The sequence below is a fragment of the Haemaphysalis longicornis genome, unplaced genomic scaffold (assembly GCF_048455015.1).
Source record: "Haemaphysalis longicornis isolate Haplotype H1 unplaced genomic scaffold, Haemaphysalis longicornis Haplotype H1 scaffold_6, whole genome shotgun sequence".
NCBI lineage: Eukaryota > Metazoa > Arthropoda > Arachnida > Ixodida > Ixodidae > Haemaphysalis > Haemaphysalis longicornis.
In genome coordinates, this window is record NW_027526407.1 from 94,935,315 (window position 1) to 94,953,917 (window position 18,603).

Below are 18,603 nucleotides of genomic sequence, written 5' to 3' on the forward strand. Positions count from 1 at the left end.
GCACGAGTTCCGGTTCCTGTTTGATTCCCGCGTGTGGGTGCTATATGGAGTCGACATACTAAGTATCTGTTTCATGGACCGGCTCGTATGATGCCACTGTTCACGTCTTGAAATGTGCAATTTAGCGGGAAATTTAAAATTTTGGCTTAAATTGCCTTATTTCTCAGTGAATAAAGCATCATTTGCTTCCGGGAAAGCGCTTAGGGTACTATGAAACACCTAATCTTTCGAATAAAACAAACTTTTGTTTTCTCTTCATGGCTCCTTGAAGCTACTCGCACGCGCGGGTGGTCTCCGCGGCTACGTCAGTGCGCTTGTGGCTTGTGGGGCGCGTTTTTGCGGGGAGAAAACGCTCCATCCGGTTCACGCTTATGCCCGCATAGATGAATAAGCACCGATAGAAACAGAAACAGTGCACCGGCCGTGTATGCGCGCCACATTTTCTGTTGCAGGAAACGCTTCACGGGATGAACAGTTCATTATAACCGCGAATTTCAAGGTAGCAAAATTTTAATGTAACAAAGTAAATTGGGAATTTTACCTACTTCGTTACATCGAGGTTTCACTGTATTCCAAGTGAAGGGGGGGTAGATGCCACGGAGTGGACACGAGATATGCCGGGCTTGTACCCAATCCCTTCCCGTTTGTGGTGCAGGACCCACGGCTACGTGTGCACGGGCAACATCAGCGGCTGGACCAAGTGCAGCTACGTGACGCTGGAGCCCGTGCGGACGCCCTTCAAGGTGCCCCCGGAGTTCAAGGAGAGCTACCCCTTCCTGTGAGTGTAGTGTGCTGATGGACTGCTTTCTTCCCTGCCTGGCCTGCACACTCTGCCGAAAGGGAAAGCTGTGGAGAGAGGGCTGGGCTGTGCGGCGACACTGCTGCTGTTTGTGCGAGGACTGCCTGTCTGGACGTCAGGAACATTCTATCATCATCATCATCATCGTGACGGCTTGCTAATGCAGGGGGAGGAAAATCATGAGAATAATTTATCGAACCAAATTCTGTTTTTTCGTTTTACCGGTTTGTTTGTAGGGGGAATTGTCTGAAATTCATGTCTTGTTTCTTTTTGTGCGATGCAGTGATTTCTTTGGTAAATTCATCGCTCAACCCAGCCCTACTCATAATCCCGGCTCAGAGAGCCTGTGCCTGCGTTTCTGCCTTCCTTCTGTTTTTTTTTTTTTTTTTTTTTTTTAAGAGATGGTCTTTCTTCGGTTACTTGGACGCGGAAATTTTGATCTATCTGTCTCTCGATTAGTTTCCCAGCCAAATTTAATGCAGGTGTTGAACGAAATGTTTATACAGTTGAAGGCCTTGTCACGTGCCGTTCTAGTGGAATAGCTAGCCGCAGGCGGTTTGAACTAATCTGGAACTCTTGTACCTTTCCCGTGTATGCCTCGTGGCTTGACCTCGAGTGATGCAGTGTGCGTGCCATTCTCCCCTCCTTGATGATACCGCTGGTGCACTCCAGGGCAGTTTTGTGGTGTGTGGCTCTGACGGTCCAACCTCCCCCTCCCCCTTTCAGCAACAAGTTCAAGGCAGTGACGTCGAAGCGCATTTTCCCCAAGAACCTGCCCAAGCCCTCGGAGCCGTCCACGTCGGCCAAGTGAGTAGTGCAACCTGCCAGTACCCGTTTACCGATCTCACTTGGTGAAACAGCTGGGCAAAATTTGTGTGTTCAGGGTTCGGGGTTCTAAGAACCTGTACAGCGCATAATTGGTAGAAAGGACTTTTTTTCGTCAAATGCGACCCCCCAGGGTCGATTTTTTTTTTATTGTTGATTTAAATTCTTCGGATGAATCTATTTGGAGAAAAAGTTGTAATTTTTTTAGGGTGACCATAAAGTGACAAAAAAATGATTTGTGTTGTTACATACATGTGGCTTATTCATGAGTAACACGAGAAAAATTCTAAATAAAAACGAGAGTAACAAGCCGGCACCTTTTGAGTGAGTCGAAATCAGATAGACATCAGTTTCGCGGGCGCAAAAAGCAGGAAGCGCCCAGAGGACGATACCAAAACTAGCCGCTGCACCGCACGCGCGTGCATGCATGCGTGCGGCTGGATGCGCGAGCAATAGACGGCGCACCGCTCCTAAAGAATACAAAAAAGGAGAGAAGAGCCTCATCAGTTTCGCAGGTGCCCGGTGGGCATAAGGGGCCTTAGGTGGGCGATACCCAGCGCGCCCCCTCGTTACTGGATGGACAAGCGATAGCCGGCGCGCCGCTGAAGTAAATCATAAATAAAAAGAAGAGCCACCGGCGCAAGAAAATAATGACGTATTTCCGCAGTGTGGCAGCACATGCCAAGCAAGAGAAGTTGACGAAAAAGGTGCACTTTTTAAGCATACAAGCGATGACGTACATGTACGTCATTGACCATTTTGAAGATGTTTGCAGAGGACGTACGTGTACGTCCGTGACCCTGAAAGGGTTAACATCACCGTTACAACAACACGGGCCGAGTGGGGTCAATTATCGCGTCGCAAGCTCTTCAATCACTATGTAGTCCAGTCATAACGACACTGTTTGTAAGAATAGATCGGATATAATGATGAACAATTATGGCACCGTCCACTTTCGTATGCCTTCTGTGGTAAAATAAACCGCTTAATACAATGATCCAGTGCAGTGATATCGGATATAACAATTGAATCCCGTTCTAGCATGCACCAAAAATGCGAGCTGCCACGAGCCACGATTCACCTCGCATACCTTCCACCCCCTAGGAAACCACTCGACTGCACCGCTTGCAAGAGAGCCAGGGGAGGAGGGGAGCAGTTTTCCTTCCAAACCCCCGTCCCGTCGTCTTTTCTTTGGCTTTGTCTCCACCCCCGCTCGAGCGTTCGGTTGTCCCGTGCACGCCGCTTTGAATTTGACTGGGTGCCCCTTCAACTGCCTCAGCCTTTCCGCGGAAGGGGCGTCGGGGCAGGTGTTTTGGAATCGTCCAAGTGCCTCACTGAGTGAAGAGGCAATCGTTGCGCGGATACGTTCTATGGTCTTCGCAAGAGGCTGCACTCATGCTACAGTGCCTAAGGGACTTCGTTTCCACCAAGGACCTTTCGCCGCTTTTGCTCAGCTCGGGGGAAGCACCTAAGATGCTCTTGGAAAAGATGTGCGCCAGCTTCGCGTGCGGCAAACAGAGATGACCGATTGGGGCTTCTTTTCTGCAAATTATTTGTAGTACGACCTTGCTTGCATGCAAATAAAATGTTTAGAGCACCATTTCGTTTTTTTTTTTTTTTTTTCGCAACCAGTTTATAACAATTATCAGATACAACTATGGAACTTCCTCAGCACTTGGATATTGTTATGAGTGGACTAGACTGTACTAATGCTGGAGAGAAAACCAAGACAAAGTTTTGCCTTTTGTTGGCTGCAGAAAGAGGGCGTTTTTCCCCACGTGTAGTTTTGCAGCACACACAAAACTTGCGCCTGCGTACTTTTTCGGACGCTGGGCGTGATGCATTTGGTAATATTGCATTTTATTAGCTCTGCAGATGTCTACTGGGGCTGTGGTTGTAATTTATCTATCTATTTATTTTCCCTATTTATCTATCCACATCGCCATTTCTGGCATACATGAAAAATACAGTTCAAGCCAATAATATCAGGGGTTAACAACGTACAGTTTACACTAATACATGCACATGCACATTTTTGCAAAGCCTTCATAAACACTCTATCAACAATGCTGACGGCTGGAGCAGGTGCAACGTTCTATTCCCGGAAGGCCCTACCTTAACCCTTTCCGGCCCAACAAAAATATTTTAGAAAAAATGGCCACAAGTAATTAAATTTTGTGTATTTACCCCTTACTAATGATGCTTCGACAAGTTAAAATGGAAAGCTCAGAGTATTTCATACAGAAAACAAACCCACACATATGTGTGGGCTGGGCTTCTATTCGTATGATCCGCGCATAGTAAGAATACCTTAAAAACCGGCATCAGGCGCAGAAAAACTGCATTTTTACGTATTATTTATAAGTTTGATATTGTTTTCAGGAGTACTTGCATTATAAATAGGATTTTGTGAAAATAAATGACAATGTTTTAATTAATGTAATTAATAATTATAATTAATATTATTATCACAAGTAATTACGGAACTAGTTCAAGGTTAAGGCGCCCGAAAACATTACCAACGAGCCAGCACAAAACCGCGAGTGCTTGAGACACCAAGAAAGCAAGAAAAAATTATTTATCGCTAGCGCTGCAGTGCACGAGCCCGCCAGCCTATGCCGCCCAGCAAAATTTTCGTAACGACGAAAGCCCAGCCCACACATATTTGTGGGTTCATTTTTCAAGCGTGATGACGGAACGCACACGAAGGGAACGGGTGTATTTTTTAGCCGATCGTGTTTTTCCAAGTCCTGCAAGTCGTGTCTTACGCTTGTTATTCAGAAATTATGAGAATAGCAAGAAGAAATATCAGTTTTCATCTTGAAGGTGGCTAGCGTAATCGTGCCTGCTGGGGCGCCATTTTTAATGAGCGATTTCTCGCCCCCTGGTGGCAAAATGAATGAACTACCGAAACCAATAAAGTCTCGGAAGTGTTCGCAGCGGCTACCCAGGGCTGTGAAACCGAAACCGGAACAGGCGCCACTAAGTGAACGAATTCGTTGACCCACACGTTTGTGTGGGCTGGGCCGTAAAGGGTTAAGTGGGCAACTCTAAATGAGCGACTCTATTGCATGCAACGCATTCCTGTGAATACAGGAAATGTAAATTTCTCCAGATTTCAACCTAATTTACTTATTCAGCTACGAACTAAGTTGCTCAGTAAAATGCGTTCGTATTGTGGAAACTATACACGGATGACTGTAAGTTGAATTCTGCGTTGCCCTTGGGCTAGTCATCTGCACCCGTGCACCTCATTTGATTAGATTCAGTAAGACCTCAAGACCTCGTTGCAAGAGACATTGAAGGGCCACTGAGACACTGAGACAGCCACTTTATCTTTTAACTGCTCTTGGTCTTCATCCTGGCACTGTACACCAGCCGCCCTCATAGTATTTCATTTTACATGTGTTCACTCTAATTTTGGTTGTCACCTATTCATCAGAACACTTTCTTGGCGCTCTTTGCCCTAGTTGGCCTTGTGCCATTAACATTCAAACATCATCATTAATTGACACTGAAGGGACCCAAGAAATTTGTCTCTTGTAGCCAAGGTCTCTCGAAAATGTGGTGTTGCTATCTGGTGTGCGAGTTACTAGCATGGCGCACATAGGGAAACCAACCGGATTGTCTTCCTTCAAGTGTCTCCTGTGTGTAACAGTATAAAAGGGTGGAGGCACACCCAGTGGCAGACCCTTTGTGTGATGCCCAGTGCCCTGAGGCCAGGGGGCGCAGCGTGTTGCTCAAGACTGAGCACATTTATGTGCAAAAAGGGAGCTAAGTACCAGCGCTGCGGTTGCAGGGAAAGAAATGACAGGCCTGACGAGTGTCAACGCCCCGTGAAGTGTGCTCTCTCTTGAAATCACAGTCGAACCCCACTGCAACGAAGTCCACTTCAATGAAATGTTTCCAGTTCCCCGCAGCTAGCTATAGAAGTGAATGCAACAAAGTCCTCGCCACAATGAACCGTTTGGCAGGCTTGCTTTCGCTTCAACGATATTTTTGATTACTACATGGAGATGGGCTTGAAAGTTTATTCTACGATAACATAAGCGTAGCTTCAGCAATCTGTAACTTTTTATACATCCACGCCACTTGGTTTGATTGAAAAAAAAAAACTCGTAGATGGACGCCATTGTTTGGTGGTGATAGCGTTGTGGTTGGCCTTCTTTCCACAAGGGGTAAGCCTGGTTTCCCAAGCCAGAGTCGGAGCTGCAGCCAATCCATATGCAGTTGAAGTCACGTGAATTTGCACTGCTTGCACTGGGACGTGATGCCTTTGTAGTGGGCAGCTGTCATTTGCAGTTTTCCTTCTACCATTCTTCGAAGTCAAATGCAAGCGTGCATTTGATTTTGGTCAAGGTCACATGCTTTCAAGGTCAAATGCCACCATGACAAGTCAAAGAGAATAAGATAACAGGTGCTGCTCCTACTACATGCGAGAGGAGGGCTTCTGATGACCCAGCCGCTTCTGCAAGTAACGAACCCAGTGGATGTGCCGTGTTTTACAGCAATGTGTTTTAGTAGAAGACCCTCCCCTCTGGGAGAAGGCCCTTCCCTCTCCCCTCCCTGGTAGTGCACTCTTTTTGTGTGGGTAAAAAAAACCGTTTAAGAACCTCCGGTGTGTTCGTTACCCTAATACGACCTAATTTCATGTTGCTCCTTTTTCTGAAGGTTGCATGATGCGGTCAATTATACACATAATATGCGGAGGCATTTTTCTTGTCCTCCTTTGGTGTGGTGGAGCAGATTTGCCGCAACAGACTTCCGGTTCAGTGAAACTTGTCGCACGACCCGTTCGCTTTGTTGAAGAGAGGTTTGACTGTACTTGCGAGTGTGTGGTCGAACCCTTCCTCTGCACCCTCCCCCAGTGGCCAGGCTGCCAAGCAGCGCCCCCTGGACGGGCTGGAGGTGGTGTTTGGGAAGACTGAGACGCCCGCCGAGGAGCTCAAGAAGAAGCTCGCTCCCCTGGGGGCCAAGGTCGTCGCCAAGGTCACCGAGAAGACCCTCTGCCTCATCTCCACGCCGGGTGAGCGGGGCTCTGGACGGCCAGTTTTCGTTTCCTAGTGTCTAGGGCAGTGCTTCTCGAAGGGGGTCCGTGGACCGCGGGTTTTGCGCAAGTGCGTTTTAGTGGTCTGCGAAAGTCTGCAAACTCTCCATCCTATCACCCTCCTTGCACTTATTTCTTCCCTTTGCAAACCTTGCTGCCCAGTGAAAAAAGTGGCTTTGCTGCGTGACATGTATGTGATGTTTTTTTTCTCCGTGTTGCGGATCTTTTAGAGGCAACTTTTTGCTCAACAAGGCAGCTATGCGAAAAGGCCAGGCACACATGTTAGGCAGCTTTAGCTGCAAGGGCAAATGGTTTCACCATATATAGCGTGCAAAAGTCAGCTTCAAGAGGTGGGTACTGAATATGTGTGGGCGAATTTTGCTACATGTGCGAATTGTTTGATACTAAGACACAGATCAATTAGAACCTCGCTTATACATTCCTCACTTGCGTTTTCCTGACTTTTACATCATGGCTGCACGGTTCTTGCTTAGTTTTGTGGACAGTCTTAGAACTGTGAGGTGCCACTGTCAGGCAAAGTTTGTCAACAGAAGCTGGACTTCGCTTGCGTGCTTGGACATTACTCGGTGCCGAGGACCAGGCAGAAAAATGTGCCGAGAAGGCGAACCCGCGGAATGTTTTGGATGCATTTGAGAAAATTTGGTTGTTCTTAGGTGCACGACTAGGAATTGAAGTACTTCTTGTAGTGTCAGGGCTGAGCTGTATAGTTACTGCAAGGTAAGGCTCGCAAAGTGTTACAACTGACCTTCAGAAATGAATTCTCGGTTTCCAAACAATTTTCCTGCCGTTTGTTTCATTCTCGCAAGAAAGAAATTCCCGCAAAAGCGAATTTTTTTGGCTTTCCCCGGCCGGTCCATTATTGCGGGGTTTGACTGTGCGGCCTTTACTTTGTGAGAGAGCAGAGTCTTGGGGGCGAGTTTGGGTGAGTAAATTGTCGACATGATGGTTGTTCTTGCACTGGTGGTTGGTGTGTGTCTTAGTGAAATGTCCCACGATATATGGGAATGCATTTCACTCACCGCTGTCCATACACGGCACAGGTGCTGGTGTTTGTGTGTTGGACTGCCTTCCTTCTGCGGTCCTTACTGCCCCGTTTGGGAATCTTCTCCGCTCCTTTGTGTGGTGGGGCCCGAACTGTTTCTGGGGCATGTGGGAAGCAACGAAGCATCCGCATTGCTTCCTTAGGAGCGCAGCTAAGGGTGTGACCCGTGACATCTTCCTCTTCCTTCCCCCTGCAGAGGAGGTGAAGAAGAAGAGCAAGCGGGTGAGGGAGGCGGAGCAGCTGAACGTGCACGTGGTCTCCGAGAAGTTTGTCGACTCGCTCGTCAGCGGGGGCCCCGCCACCGACGTGGAGCAGTTCAAGCTGGCCACCTGGGGCGGCGATGTGAGCTGCTCTCTGCTCCCTCTATTTTTTTCTTTTCTTCTTCTTCTGCGCGGTCTACAGCTTAGGCAGCCACCTGCCATTGTAGCTCGGTGGCTAAGGCGTGCTGCTGAACCCAGGGACGCAGGGTCGATTCCCGGCCGCAGTGTTGGCTGCTTTTCTGATGGAGGTGAAAAGGGAGAAGGCACGTTAAAGATTCTTGGGTTATGAAAGTTTATCCGGAGCCCTCCACTACAGTCTGCCTTGTAGCCGAGGTAGTGCTTTGGCGCATTGAACCCCACACTCAACCAATCACTTACCTTTACAATTTAGATGGAATGAGCGGTGCATGACCATCACAGCATGTCATGCACTGAGGCGTAAGCGTTATGTTCTGGATAGAATGAATGCCATGAGGGTGCAGCTTGGTTCTGTGGCAGGTGTTAGTAGTTTTGAAAGGCCTTGTGTGTGCGTGTGTGAGAGAAGAAGAGGGGTGGGGTGGGGACTTTGAGTGTTGGGCCCCAGAATATGCTGGGCTGCCTGAGGTACTGTGGCCCAGGTTACTGCGGGGTCCCAAAGCAAGCAGTCAAGGTGGCGCTTCTGTTGGAGGCAGGGTGCAGATAGGACACTACACCCTGTACAGTGATGAAGCGCACAGAACACTTGTTCTCTCCCGCGACCCGGGGCAGGAATGACGAGGTTATCGATTGACTCTGGGGGGGGGTGTTGGGGTTAGGTTTGTCTTGCTTTGTCCTTTGTCGCAGCATGAAAAGGCTGGAAAGGGCATTGCGGTGTTTCCAAAACTAACCCTTGTAGCAGAGATGAAGAGTTGGGGAGAACCTTGTGTTGTGGCATTCATAGGAAAGTTGTAAGAAAATTGTGCGGAGCTCTGGCAGACTTTGGGATTATCTTGTCAACAAGCTCTGTGTTTCTGCAAACTTATTGAAGCCAGCTGTGTTGCTATTGCATTGGCACCGTCGAGTCTGTATAGTGACTGTGAAGACAGTGCATCTACGGTTTTTGTCAAAATTTTCTAGGCTAAGCCGGAAGTGTGCAGGCCGCAAAAAATTTGAATGTACAAGCTTACGTCCTGAGGGAGGCCTAAACGTTCTATGCTGGAAACCTCGAGAAAACACCTTTCTTTTGTACTGTGATAAAATATATATATATTTTTTTTACATTTAAAGGTGAAGCTTATTCTTTGAATTCTTTGTGGCCAAGAAGGCTTAGAATCGGCCTTGACAATTTTGACAAAGAGTGTACTTGCTTTATTTCAAAGAGCTAGTCTTTTATAAAATTTTCTAAATTCCGCTCCAACCTCAAGAGATTTTCTCTCAAAAAGAAAAAATGCTTACTGGTGTGTAATTATTTGATGCAGCTTTGAATCGAGTGCCACTATTCAAAAACTTCAAGTGATTTGAAAAGATACCAATGTCGGGACAGTTGTTTCATTTGAATGAACTCGAATGCATAAAGTTATGCCTTGTAGGAAACGACAATTGCCCCAGTTAAAAACACTTTCGAAGTCTATTCTTTACAGTGAGTTAGGACTAGTTGGGCATTGGATGCATCGTGCTTCAAGTACTTGCGGTTGACCGATGCAAACGTGCATTGGCGTTCTCATCATCTGGCAGGGGGCTTTTTTCCTGCATTGCTCTGGCGATGTGCGGCAAGGGGAAGCCCTCGCGCTTCCCGTTTCGCATCTGGGATACGGTGGGAGAGAATAAGCGTTGCAAAGCAAGGGAACATAAGGAAGGGAATTTGAACGCACTGTGCTGTTTGTAAACAACATAGCACACGGAAGTGATTGCGAACAGGCCCGGTGCTGTTCATGAGACAACACTGCGTTTGTTTCGTTGTCGTATGAACAGCACTGGGGCTGTTCATATTCTCTTCCACGTGTTTCGTTGTTTTGCACTGGTTATTCTTTAGATGTACACCAATTCACTTGGTGTTTCATTTTAGCTGAAAATGCGGTTGTGCTTGAGTTAATGTGTACTCTCATAGTACCCGATTTTCAGAGGAAATGATGCGAAAATAATTGATTTTATTAAACCTCTGATGTTTCCATATTGAACCTCTGATGTTTCCTTTTTTTCTGTGTAGGGCATGGGAAAAACAAGACTTTTGTAGCTTGAACTCCTAGGCAGTGAGGTATACAGTTAAACCTCGATATAACGAAGTCGTACTTGGGGCCGCAAATTTCGTTAAATCGAGAATTTCGTAAAATCGAGGTTTCGATTTTACAGTTCATTTAACCAGTTATTGGGGTTTTAACACTTTGGCCCTCGCCAGGCAACAACTGCTATGTAGTTACCTCTCCAATTAAAGCGAAATTTGTACTAAAACTGGCCGCGAAAATTGTGAATTAAGAGTTTCAACACTTGGGCAATGGAATTCGGATAGCCGACGGTAGTTCATGTGTCATCGTAAAACCGGTGCTTTTTCCGCAACGCCTCATTAAATATGATAGCAGACTAGGTTTCCACTTTTTCTTTTTTCATTTCGGTCACTACTAAATGCCGCTGTTAGTCAATTGAACCCGCGTCCATGTCCCGTGAACTTCACCCCGCCGAGGTGCTCGTTCGAAGTTACGCCTCTTTTCGTCCATTCAGTGGTAGGCTTAGGCGCGGCGGGCCAATAGCGGAAGGCTGCTATGAAACTTTCGAAAGACTTTTTTCATGTACAAGGGCTCCGCAGTATGGGCGCGTGATTCAACCACAACACTCGAGATAAAACCATGATTGCGAGTTGAGCGGAGTACACGCGGACCGCTTCACTGTGTGGAGCAGCGCTTACGTGATCCGGAAAGCGGAAAGCTTACATTAAAAATCTTCCGGCCGAATTCGATTAAGCAATTACTTTTATGCCCACTGAGCCCTTACGAAACTGATTTCTCCGCACCGCAGCTGTCTAATGAACGCTGGTGAAACGAAGATGACCACGTTCAAAGAGAGCAATTTATTGCCACCAGCACTCGATGTTCAAGCCGTAGTGAAGAAGTCCGTAAGCAGTGCTTGGCGTTTCTTGACCAGGGCGGGCTTTACGTGACGCTCGTATGCTGACAGCGCTAACAAGGTCTTAAACATTCGTGTGCACCTGCGTGCCTCCGCAGAACATCGATGGCATCCATCACACTACGGTGGCTGTCAGCTTCACCGAGCTTCCTCAGGCTCTTGTTCGGAACCCTTTTCTTTCTCTTGGAGTGCTCATGCTGCTTACAAGACTCACCTAACGATGCACAAACAAAATATTAATTTGGTTATCAGCGAGCACAACCTAGCGCAGCAGCACCGTGAGCAATGACGCGTAGAAAAAAAAAAGCTTGAAGTAGGCTTCGGTAGCCTAAGCATAGAGGGCGCTGGCGTAGGCAACGATGGAGACGTCAAAATAGTGGGTGCACTATTAAACCGTCTATGACCGCTAGCGGTTTGTGCAGCTTCGTTCTTCGCTTTTAATTGTTGTTAACCGTAGATTTCACCGCTTTTCTTTCATTTTAGCCTTCAAGAGTCAATTTGAGTACTGAATTTTTTCAATGTAGGGCCTGAGAGGCAAAATAAAACGTGCCTCGACCGGAATTTCGTTCTTCCTTTCTTGCCGTGACTTCGTTAAATCGAAAGCGCCGCACAAAATTACTTCGTAAAATCGAGACAAAAATACATGCATTTAGCAAAATTTTGTTAGAAAACTTGAAAAAATTCGTTATATCGCGAATTTCGTTAAATCGAGGTTCGTTATATCGAGGTTCAACTGTATAGCTTTCTTAAAAGATGCATTGAGACCGCTACACTAGCAAATGTAGTTTGCCTACCAGGCCTGTCTGTTTATGCCGCACTTGAACCAATTGGATCTCGACTTGCTGCATGTTTATGTGAGGCATTAAGGGCTTGAAAGGTGAAGCCAGAAAAACCTGTTTGCCTTCCAGGCCCAAACGTCAAACTGTCATAGCTTCTGCTACAAACCAGATAGAATGATGATGCTAATTCCTATTGCACTCCTTGATTTGTGTACAGCTCACTGGTACCCAGGTCAGCTGCATCCCTCCAGCAGTTTTTGCACAAAGGCTGTCAAAAAAACCTAATATAAAAATGCAAATAAATTCGAATGCAGTTGTTTTATACAAAAAAATCTTTTTTTTTTCACAATCGGAATGAAAAAGTACATATCCCCCAAATTTTTATCTTCATAACTGTAAAAATAAAGTTCCTGACCAAAGACCAATGTGCCCCTTAAGAGGGGACGCGGCCTTTGAAAACCGAAAAATCGCGAAATAAGTGATTTTTGGAAAACCATGTATTTGGGTTGTATATGTCATACTAGCTTTTCTGAAATTATCAGCTTCTAATTCATCGTAAAAATGTCAAAAAACGAATATATAACCAGCCGCGGCATGTCCCGAAGAGCGAGCAAACGCGAAACAGACCCAAATTTCGCACGAACGCAGCCGCCATGCCGCTTGCCGTAGAGCCGCCATTTTTATCTTGTTTTGTTTGTGGATTCTTGCGCTTTTTTTTTTTTTACTGCTGGCGGCCGAGGCGTGATACGCTTGGGATTGGGGGACTTGCAGCGCTTTCGAGTTTCCCGCGTCCCGTGTGTGAAGCTACGATTGGACCGTGCGCCCGCTGCCTGGGCAAGCGAGCTGATGCGCGAACGCTATCGCCTGCTGCACGTGATGACGCGCGCTTCACCCCCGCCGGCGGCCTGCGCCGCTCACATCCACCAGATACCCTGCGCCATCGTCTGCTTATCGCTGTTCCTTTGTTGTTCTACCTCACTGTTTACCACCTTTTCGTTCGCTTGTCCGCTCATTCTACTTAGTTTTTTGCCGTGCTTACGATCGCTGACGTACTTCAATAGTTCGGAGTAGCCTGCCAGATCGTGTACGTGATCGGACACGATGCGCGGAGTGAAGTTCAGGACGCTACACGCGTTCGGTGCGCGGAAGAGTTCCATGAAGCTCGTTCGCATGGCCAAGAAGAAGGTGGCGCAGTGCATCGCTAACGATAGTGTCCGCGCTTCCAACGACGGTCTCCTGCCCTGTCTGTGCCAGACTTCGATGCTGCGAGTGTGTCCGGCGTCTCGAGCGCATCGGCCTCTGCGACCGCGGCCTCCGTCTCCGGTCTCGCATCAACCTCGATAAGCGGGAACGTGTCGCGTACAGTTCACTTGGAGACACATTTCCTGACATGTGAGGAGGTCGAGGCAGCGAACAGACAACGTGCTGCTGTTCAAAACGAACTTGGTGCTATGCCGGCGACCCAGAGGAAGTTCCCAGCCACGGAGCCCTACCCTGTGCCTGCCATCGTTACTGGTGAAGGTGGGAAGTTTCACTTAGCGCAAATGCAAATAGTCCTGTGGTCCCTGATGCCCATGGAGCAGCATGTTTCATTGATTGCTGTCAAGACAGCACTGCATGAAGCTATGCTGAGGTACAATGCGGGCTGCTACAGGGCTACTCGAGAAATATCCGCGTCTGTGGGGCTCGTCACACCAGGCCATCTAGCCCTCCAGCAAGCTGCTGAAAAAGACGTCCTGCGCATGAACAAGGCCAGCAAACGAAAGCAGGAGAAGATGGAAAAGCAACAGAGGAGGAAGACAGTATGCCAGACCCCTCTAGCTATGCTGCGGGGTCCTTTTAGAAGTGAAAATGAGTACACAAACTTTGAAGGCCGTTTTCTCAAAATGAACTTTTTCCCTATTGTGACTGCTTATCCCAGTGATATCTCAAGAAGTGCTTGCCAGATTTGCATCCCGTTTTTTTATTCTGTTCCTTAATAAATTTTCGAGGGCAAGACAAGCCCGCTTTCTGAAAATTTTTCTCTTGATTTTGTAAAAAATCAAAACAAAATTATGTTTGCATGTTTGATCAGCAACACTAATTTTAGTGCTGTGCTAAAATTTTTCCGGTGAAAAATTTAGAAAAAGGGCTCTGTCTTGCCCTGAGGTACATATCGTATAAACCGGATTATAGGTCGACCTGGTATATAGGTCGACCCCCTACCTTGAGGTGGGAAAAGTTGACAAAAAAAAATAATTTGGCACAGAAGCGCACTCACAATGTCTATATTTATTTTCGACGCCCGTCTGTCACTGCCACTCACTATGCCTGCCGAAGTCACTCGTCTGAGCTCTCAGAGTCGTCCATGGATGACTGCTTCGCACTGTCATCTTCCATGCCATCAGGCGCGTTGCTGATGGAGCACTTCCTGAACGCTCGTGTACCCGTGTCGTCGGGCAGCGACTGCCCAGAGAAGGACACCCAGCTTGACACGGTCGCAACCGGCCCGTATAGGTCTTTTTGTTGTCGCCGGCTATCCACTCATTGTACAGTTCGCGGAGCCGGTCCGCGCATGGCCTCCGGAGCGATCGTGAGCGAAGTTCCCGGACGAAGTCCGCCACTTTGTTCTCCAACTCGGGGTGCACCGCTTGACGTCGACAGAACGATCGGTTTCGGGGGTTGCACGCGCACAGCTTAGCTTTCTGGCCCCGCCAGTACCGCACACTTTTCTCTGAAACGCCTAACTGGCGTTACGCCGCCATATTCCCATTCTGCTCGGTGACGCAATCACCGTCAGCTTAAACGCCGCGGTGAACTGGCGTCGACTGCCGCCACTCATCTCGGAACAGAGACGTACAGAAATGTACGCACGCACGCGTAATAGACGAGTAAAAGACGAAAAACTAGAGAAAAGCGAAATCAAATAAAGGCCTGATAGAGCGAGAGAGCAGACCGACACGAATGGCGATTGGCGACGGACTACGCTTGCACATTGTTGCCAGACAACGATTTACATTCTGCCAATGACCGCTATATAAGACGAGGGGTGACTTTTGTGCGGATTTTTTTGGAAAAAAACTCGACCTATATTCCGGTTTATACGGTATTCAGGAATAACCATAATGAATTTCATAGTCTCAGCTCGCTTGGCTAATTCTCCAGGACTGGGATAAGAAGCCCATACAAACCACCGTGGTATTCCCTCATAACTTGAGAGCTAACCTCCATAGCTCGATGAAACTTTGCACTTTTTCTAATGTTGATGCTATAACAATACCCTGAAAATTTCATTCAGATATCTCAAACAAAAAACTTAGCCTTTAAGGGTAGCCTACCCCCTTAAAAAAACTCGTTGAAACCGCTACACTGGCAAACCTTTTGCCTACCAGGCCTATTTTCGGCGCTCTTGAAGCAATCGGTCGTCAACTTGCTACATGTTTATGTTAGGCATTAAATACCCTCTGTAGAATGTTCCCAACGTTCTGTAAAATGTTCAAAAACACCCGTGTATTCAAGGTCTTGATGCATGTCCCCAGGTGGTCAAAATTATTCTGGGGCCCTCCTGTAGTACGGCGCACCTGATGCTCAAATTAAATTACTTAGAAGTGCCATTTTCCTAGGTTTTAGTAATACAGTAGAACCCCGCTGGTACGTTTTTCACGGGACCGCGGAAAAAAAAACGTAACAACCAGGAAACGCAAGAGCCGAGAAACGGGAAAATGAAAGAAATCAGCGTGTGCAGAATTTTATTTCATTACCTGCGCTCGAAAAAATGGTACAGCGTTGCTTGGCGCATTTTGTCACGTCCGAGCAGCACAAGGCGCTTCTCAAGCACCTGCAGCGCCGTGTGGGTCTCAGCATCGTCACTCCGCGCGTACCTTCTTAATAAATGGCGATGGCGATTGACGATGGCGATGACAACAATGACGATGACAATGAGTCTAAGCCAAGAAAACAGGCAGGCGACAACCGAAAACAAGCCCCCGGCGACATTTGTGGCTAAGCCTATAGCCAAGCCAGGCCAAGCAGCAGAAAAAGCCAACATGGCCGCTCTCCATGGTTAGCTCCGACCGCCAATTCGCAACGCAACACGCGGGAACGGTCCTACACTTGCGACGTAACGGCGGGGTTCTCAATACATTGGATTCAATGGGAGGTATGCCGGGACCGGCCAAAAACAACGTCACAGCCAGGAAAACGCAGCACCCGGGAACGTAACAGCGGGGTTCTACTGTACCTAATTATACTAATACTAAAACATGTGTAGTTCTCCAATCAACAACTGCCTAGTTGTGCATTCCTCCGCGCTTCTGTCACAACCCAGTGAGTTCCAGGACCAGAGATACGCCGAGCCCCGTGTAAGTCTGGCGGCCCGGTCATTTCCCAGGTCCGAGATAAACGGTTGCTTTTCGATGAGCAGGGTGATGATAGTACAAGGCCCTGTACAGGTACGGAGCACACATGGCGATCAGCACTTGGGGGTGCGCTCTGGTGGTTGTTTGTGGGGGGACGCTGTGATAGCCTTTCTTGGGCTACCTAGGCCCAAAAATATTGGTCAGCCTGTCTGTCTGTCCCTCGATTCAGCAACCTTTGAAAAGATAAAAGAATTCAGAAACGAGAATTTTATGCTGGCAAATTTTTTCCGAACCTCTAATTTTGGTACTGTGCCAACTTTGTTGACCAAAAAGAAAACATTAGGCTTATTTGAGGCTGACCATCAATGCGCAACTGGTACAAGACAGTGTCCTTTTCATGGGAAAATTCGTGTGCTTGCTGTTTCTGGTAGCACGTGACAAAATACGGGTTGAAAACAATATTTTGACCCAAAGATACCGAAAGAACTGGCGCCCCAGCTTACACCCCGTGATGGCACTGCAAGTCTAGGGCAGTAATGAAAGGTTCTGACAGATGGTGCGTGAACAGTGGAATGTGGGAAAATTGAGTCGATTTGAGCCAACCTCCACCGTGTTTGTCGTGGGAGGGGAAGAGCGTGACAAGTTACAGGGGGAAGGGAGAGGCATTTATGTGGCAGCAGCAGTGCTAGACTATCATCATCCAACGTCATTTGTGGCAAACTGAGCTGATACCAAGGCCAAATTTTTTTTTTTTTTTCTTGCAGTGTGCGTGGGTATCTATTTTTCGAGGACAAAGTTACCCCATTTTAACGTGACGTTGAGCATTATCCCTGATGTGTTGCAAGTGACTCGCTTGCAGGAGCTTTCTCCCTTGCCAAATGGCAGCTCGAATTGAGGCAGACGTGTCTTCTGTGCAAGCTGGTATTATGCTTTAGTCTGATTCTGCTTTCCACATGATGTCCCTGGAGGTAATTGAAGATGAACTGGTGCTAAAAAAGTGAAACCAGCGTTGTTTCCTGATTGTTTTCGTTCCTTTTCCATCCAGGCTGGCTCCAAGATTGAGAAGTACAAGTCCAAGTCACAGAGTGAGTCTTTGCAGCCTGCTACACCGCTTTATTCGTGAAACAATGCAGCTGTACCGTTGTCTCCTTATCAGCCATTTCCAGAAGCAAAGTTCTCACTTAAAGTCCCCTCGCTCTTCTTTCAGTGGACCGGATGTTTGCCAAGAGCGGTCCTTCCACAATGAAGCTCACCGTCAAGGGACTGGCAGCCGTGGAACCAGAGTCCGGTAAGCCGTGTGCCTTTTTTTTCTCATTTTCAAGTGGTCTTGACAAAGTAGCCACACTAGCTTTGTGTTTGGACAACTTCTGTCCGGTGTACTTGCTGTCAGGCTATGAAAGAATCTTGAAACTGCTGCAAACCAACGCACGTACCTGGGGTGAGCCAACGCACCCACGTGCCATTAGTCGTAGTTTCTGTGTACGATACCCCATGTATGTGCAGCCAGAGTTTGCTTGGAAAGATCAGTGCTAACAGCACTGCTGCACTGGGCAGTTCAGATGGGCGCCTCACTTCTCTAGGGGCTACTTACTGTGACATAATGTAGGGCCACGGGTATTGCTTGTGAAACCACACCTTTCGTATTGTTTTGATTGCAATGCGTGTTGCATTCCGTGTTGCACACGCTGCTGCAACAAAGACAAGGGAAGGGCATTGCTCTCGGCATTGCTCTCAGATCGGCTGCTGTGGTTTGTGGACGGCTAGCACAAGCTATGCATTTTGGTGCCTCTTGTGTTGGCATGCGCGTGCTCATCGATAAGTCGTGATTTTCGGAGCACAGTGCGGCTGTATGACGCGTTGAGCAGCAGCAAAGCATGGCTGTCCTTAGTGTCTGAACAACCTGTCTCGAGCTTACTTTCATCGTGTGAAGGACTGCAGAAGAGGAAAGTGCCAAGTACCGTATTCACACGACTCTAACACGCACCTTGTTTTTTTGTGTGTGTGTATGTGAAAATAGGTGTTTAAAAATACCTGTGCATTACGATCGGACTTTTAAACACCTCAAAATTCAAGAACCTCAAAACTGAAACCACCAATAGTAAATCGAAACGACGCGGCTCAGTGAATAATGGAGGCTTTGTCTAAACGCAAATTAATCATCTTGGTGTCGGTGGAAGGAAGGGAACCTGGTAGCATCCTGTGCATAAGGCGTCCTGTGGTCGTGTTCGTGTTTGACAAAAACACAGGGACCACATTTTTAGGTGAAAGTTACACAGAGGGGCTTTAGCTGCCCTACCGGGTGTTTGTGTGTGCATGTTGAATTGAATGTTTTGTGCAGTTAGGGATGGGATTATTATTTTATGTGCGTAGTAGAATCGGCGCCACGTTGTTTTTGGGGTTTCCGTGTGTTGAATTCTA

At 47.5% G+C, this 18,603-nt stretch overlaps 1 protein-coding gene across 1 annotated transcript in view; it reads left to right on the forward strand.

Annotated features, from left to right (window-relative positions):
• Nucleotides 1-18,603, forward strand: part of Parp1 (Poly-(ADP-ribose) polymerase) — a 114,884-nt gene that overhangs the window by 33,954 nt on the left and 62,327 nt on the right. The window contains exons 9-14 of the mRNA XM_077672552.1: nt 656-778; nt 1,526-1,606; nt 6,493-6,650; nt 7,931-8,076; nt 17,231-17,270; nt 17,393-17,473. Of these exons, the coding sequence (XP_077528678.1) occupies nt 656-778; nt 1,526-1,606; nt 6,493-6,650; nt 7,931-8,076; nt 17,231-17,270; nt 17,393-17,473 (629 nt within the window). The remainder of the gene's footprint in view (nt 1-655; nt 779-1,525; nt 1,607-6,492; nt 6,651-7,930; nt 8,077-17,230; nt 17,271-17,392; nt 17,474-18,603) is intronic.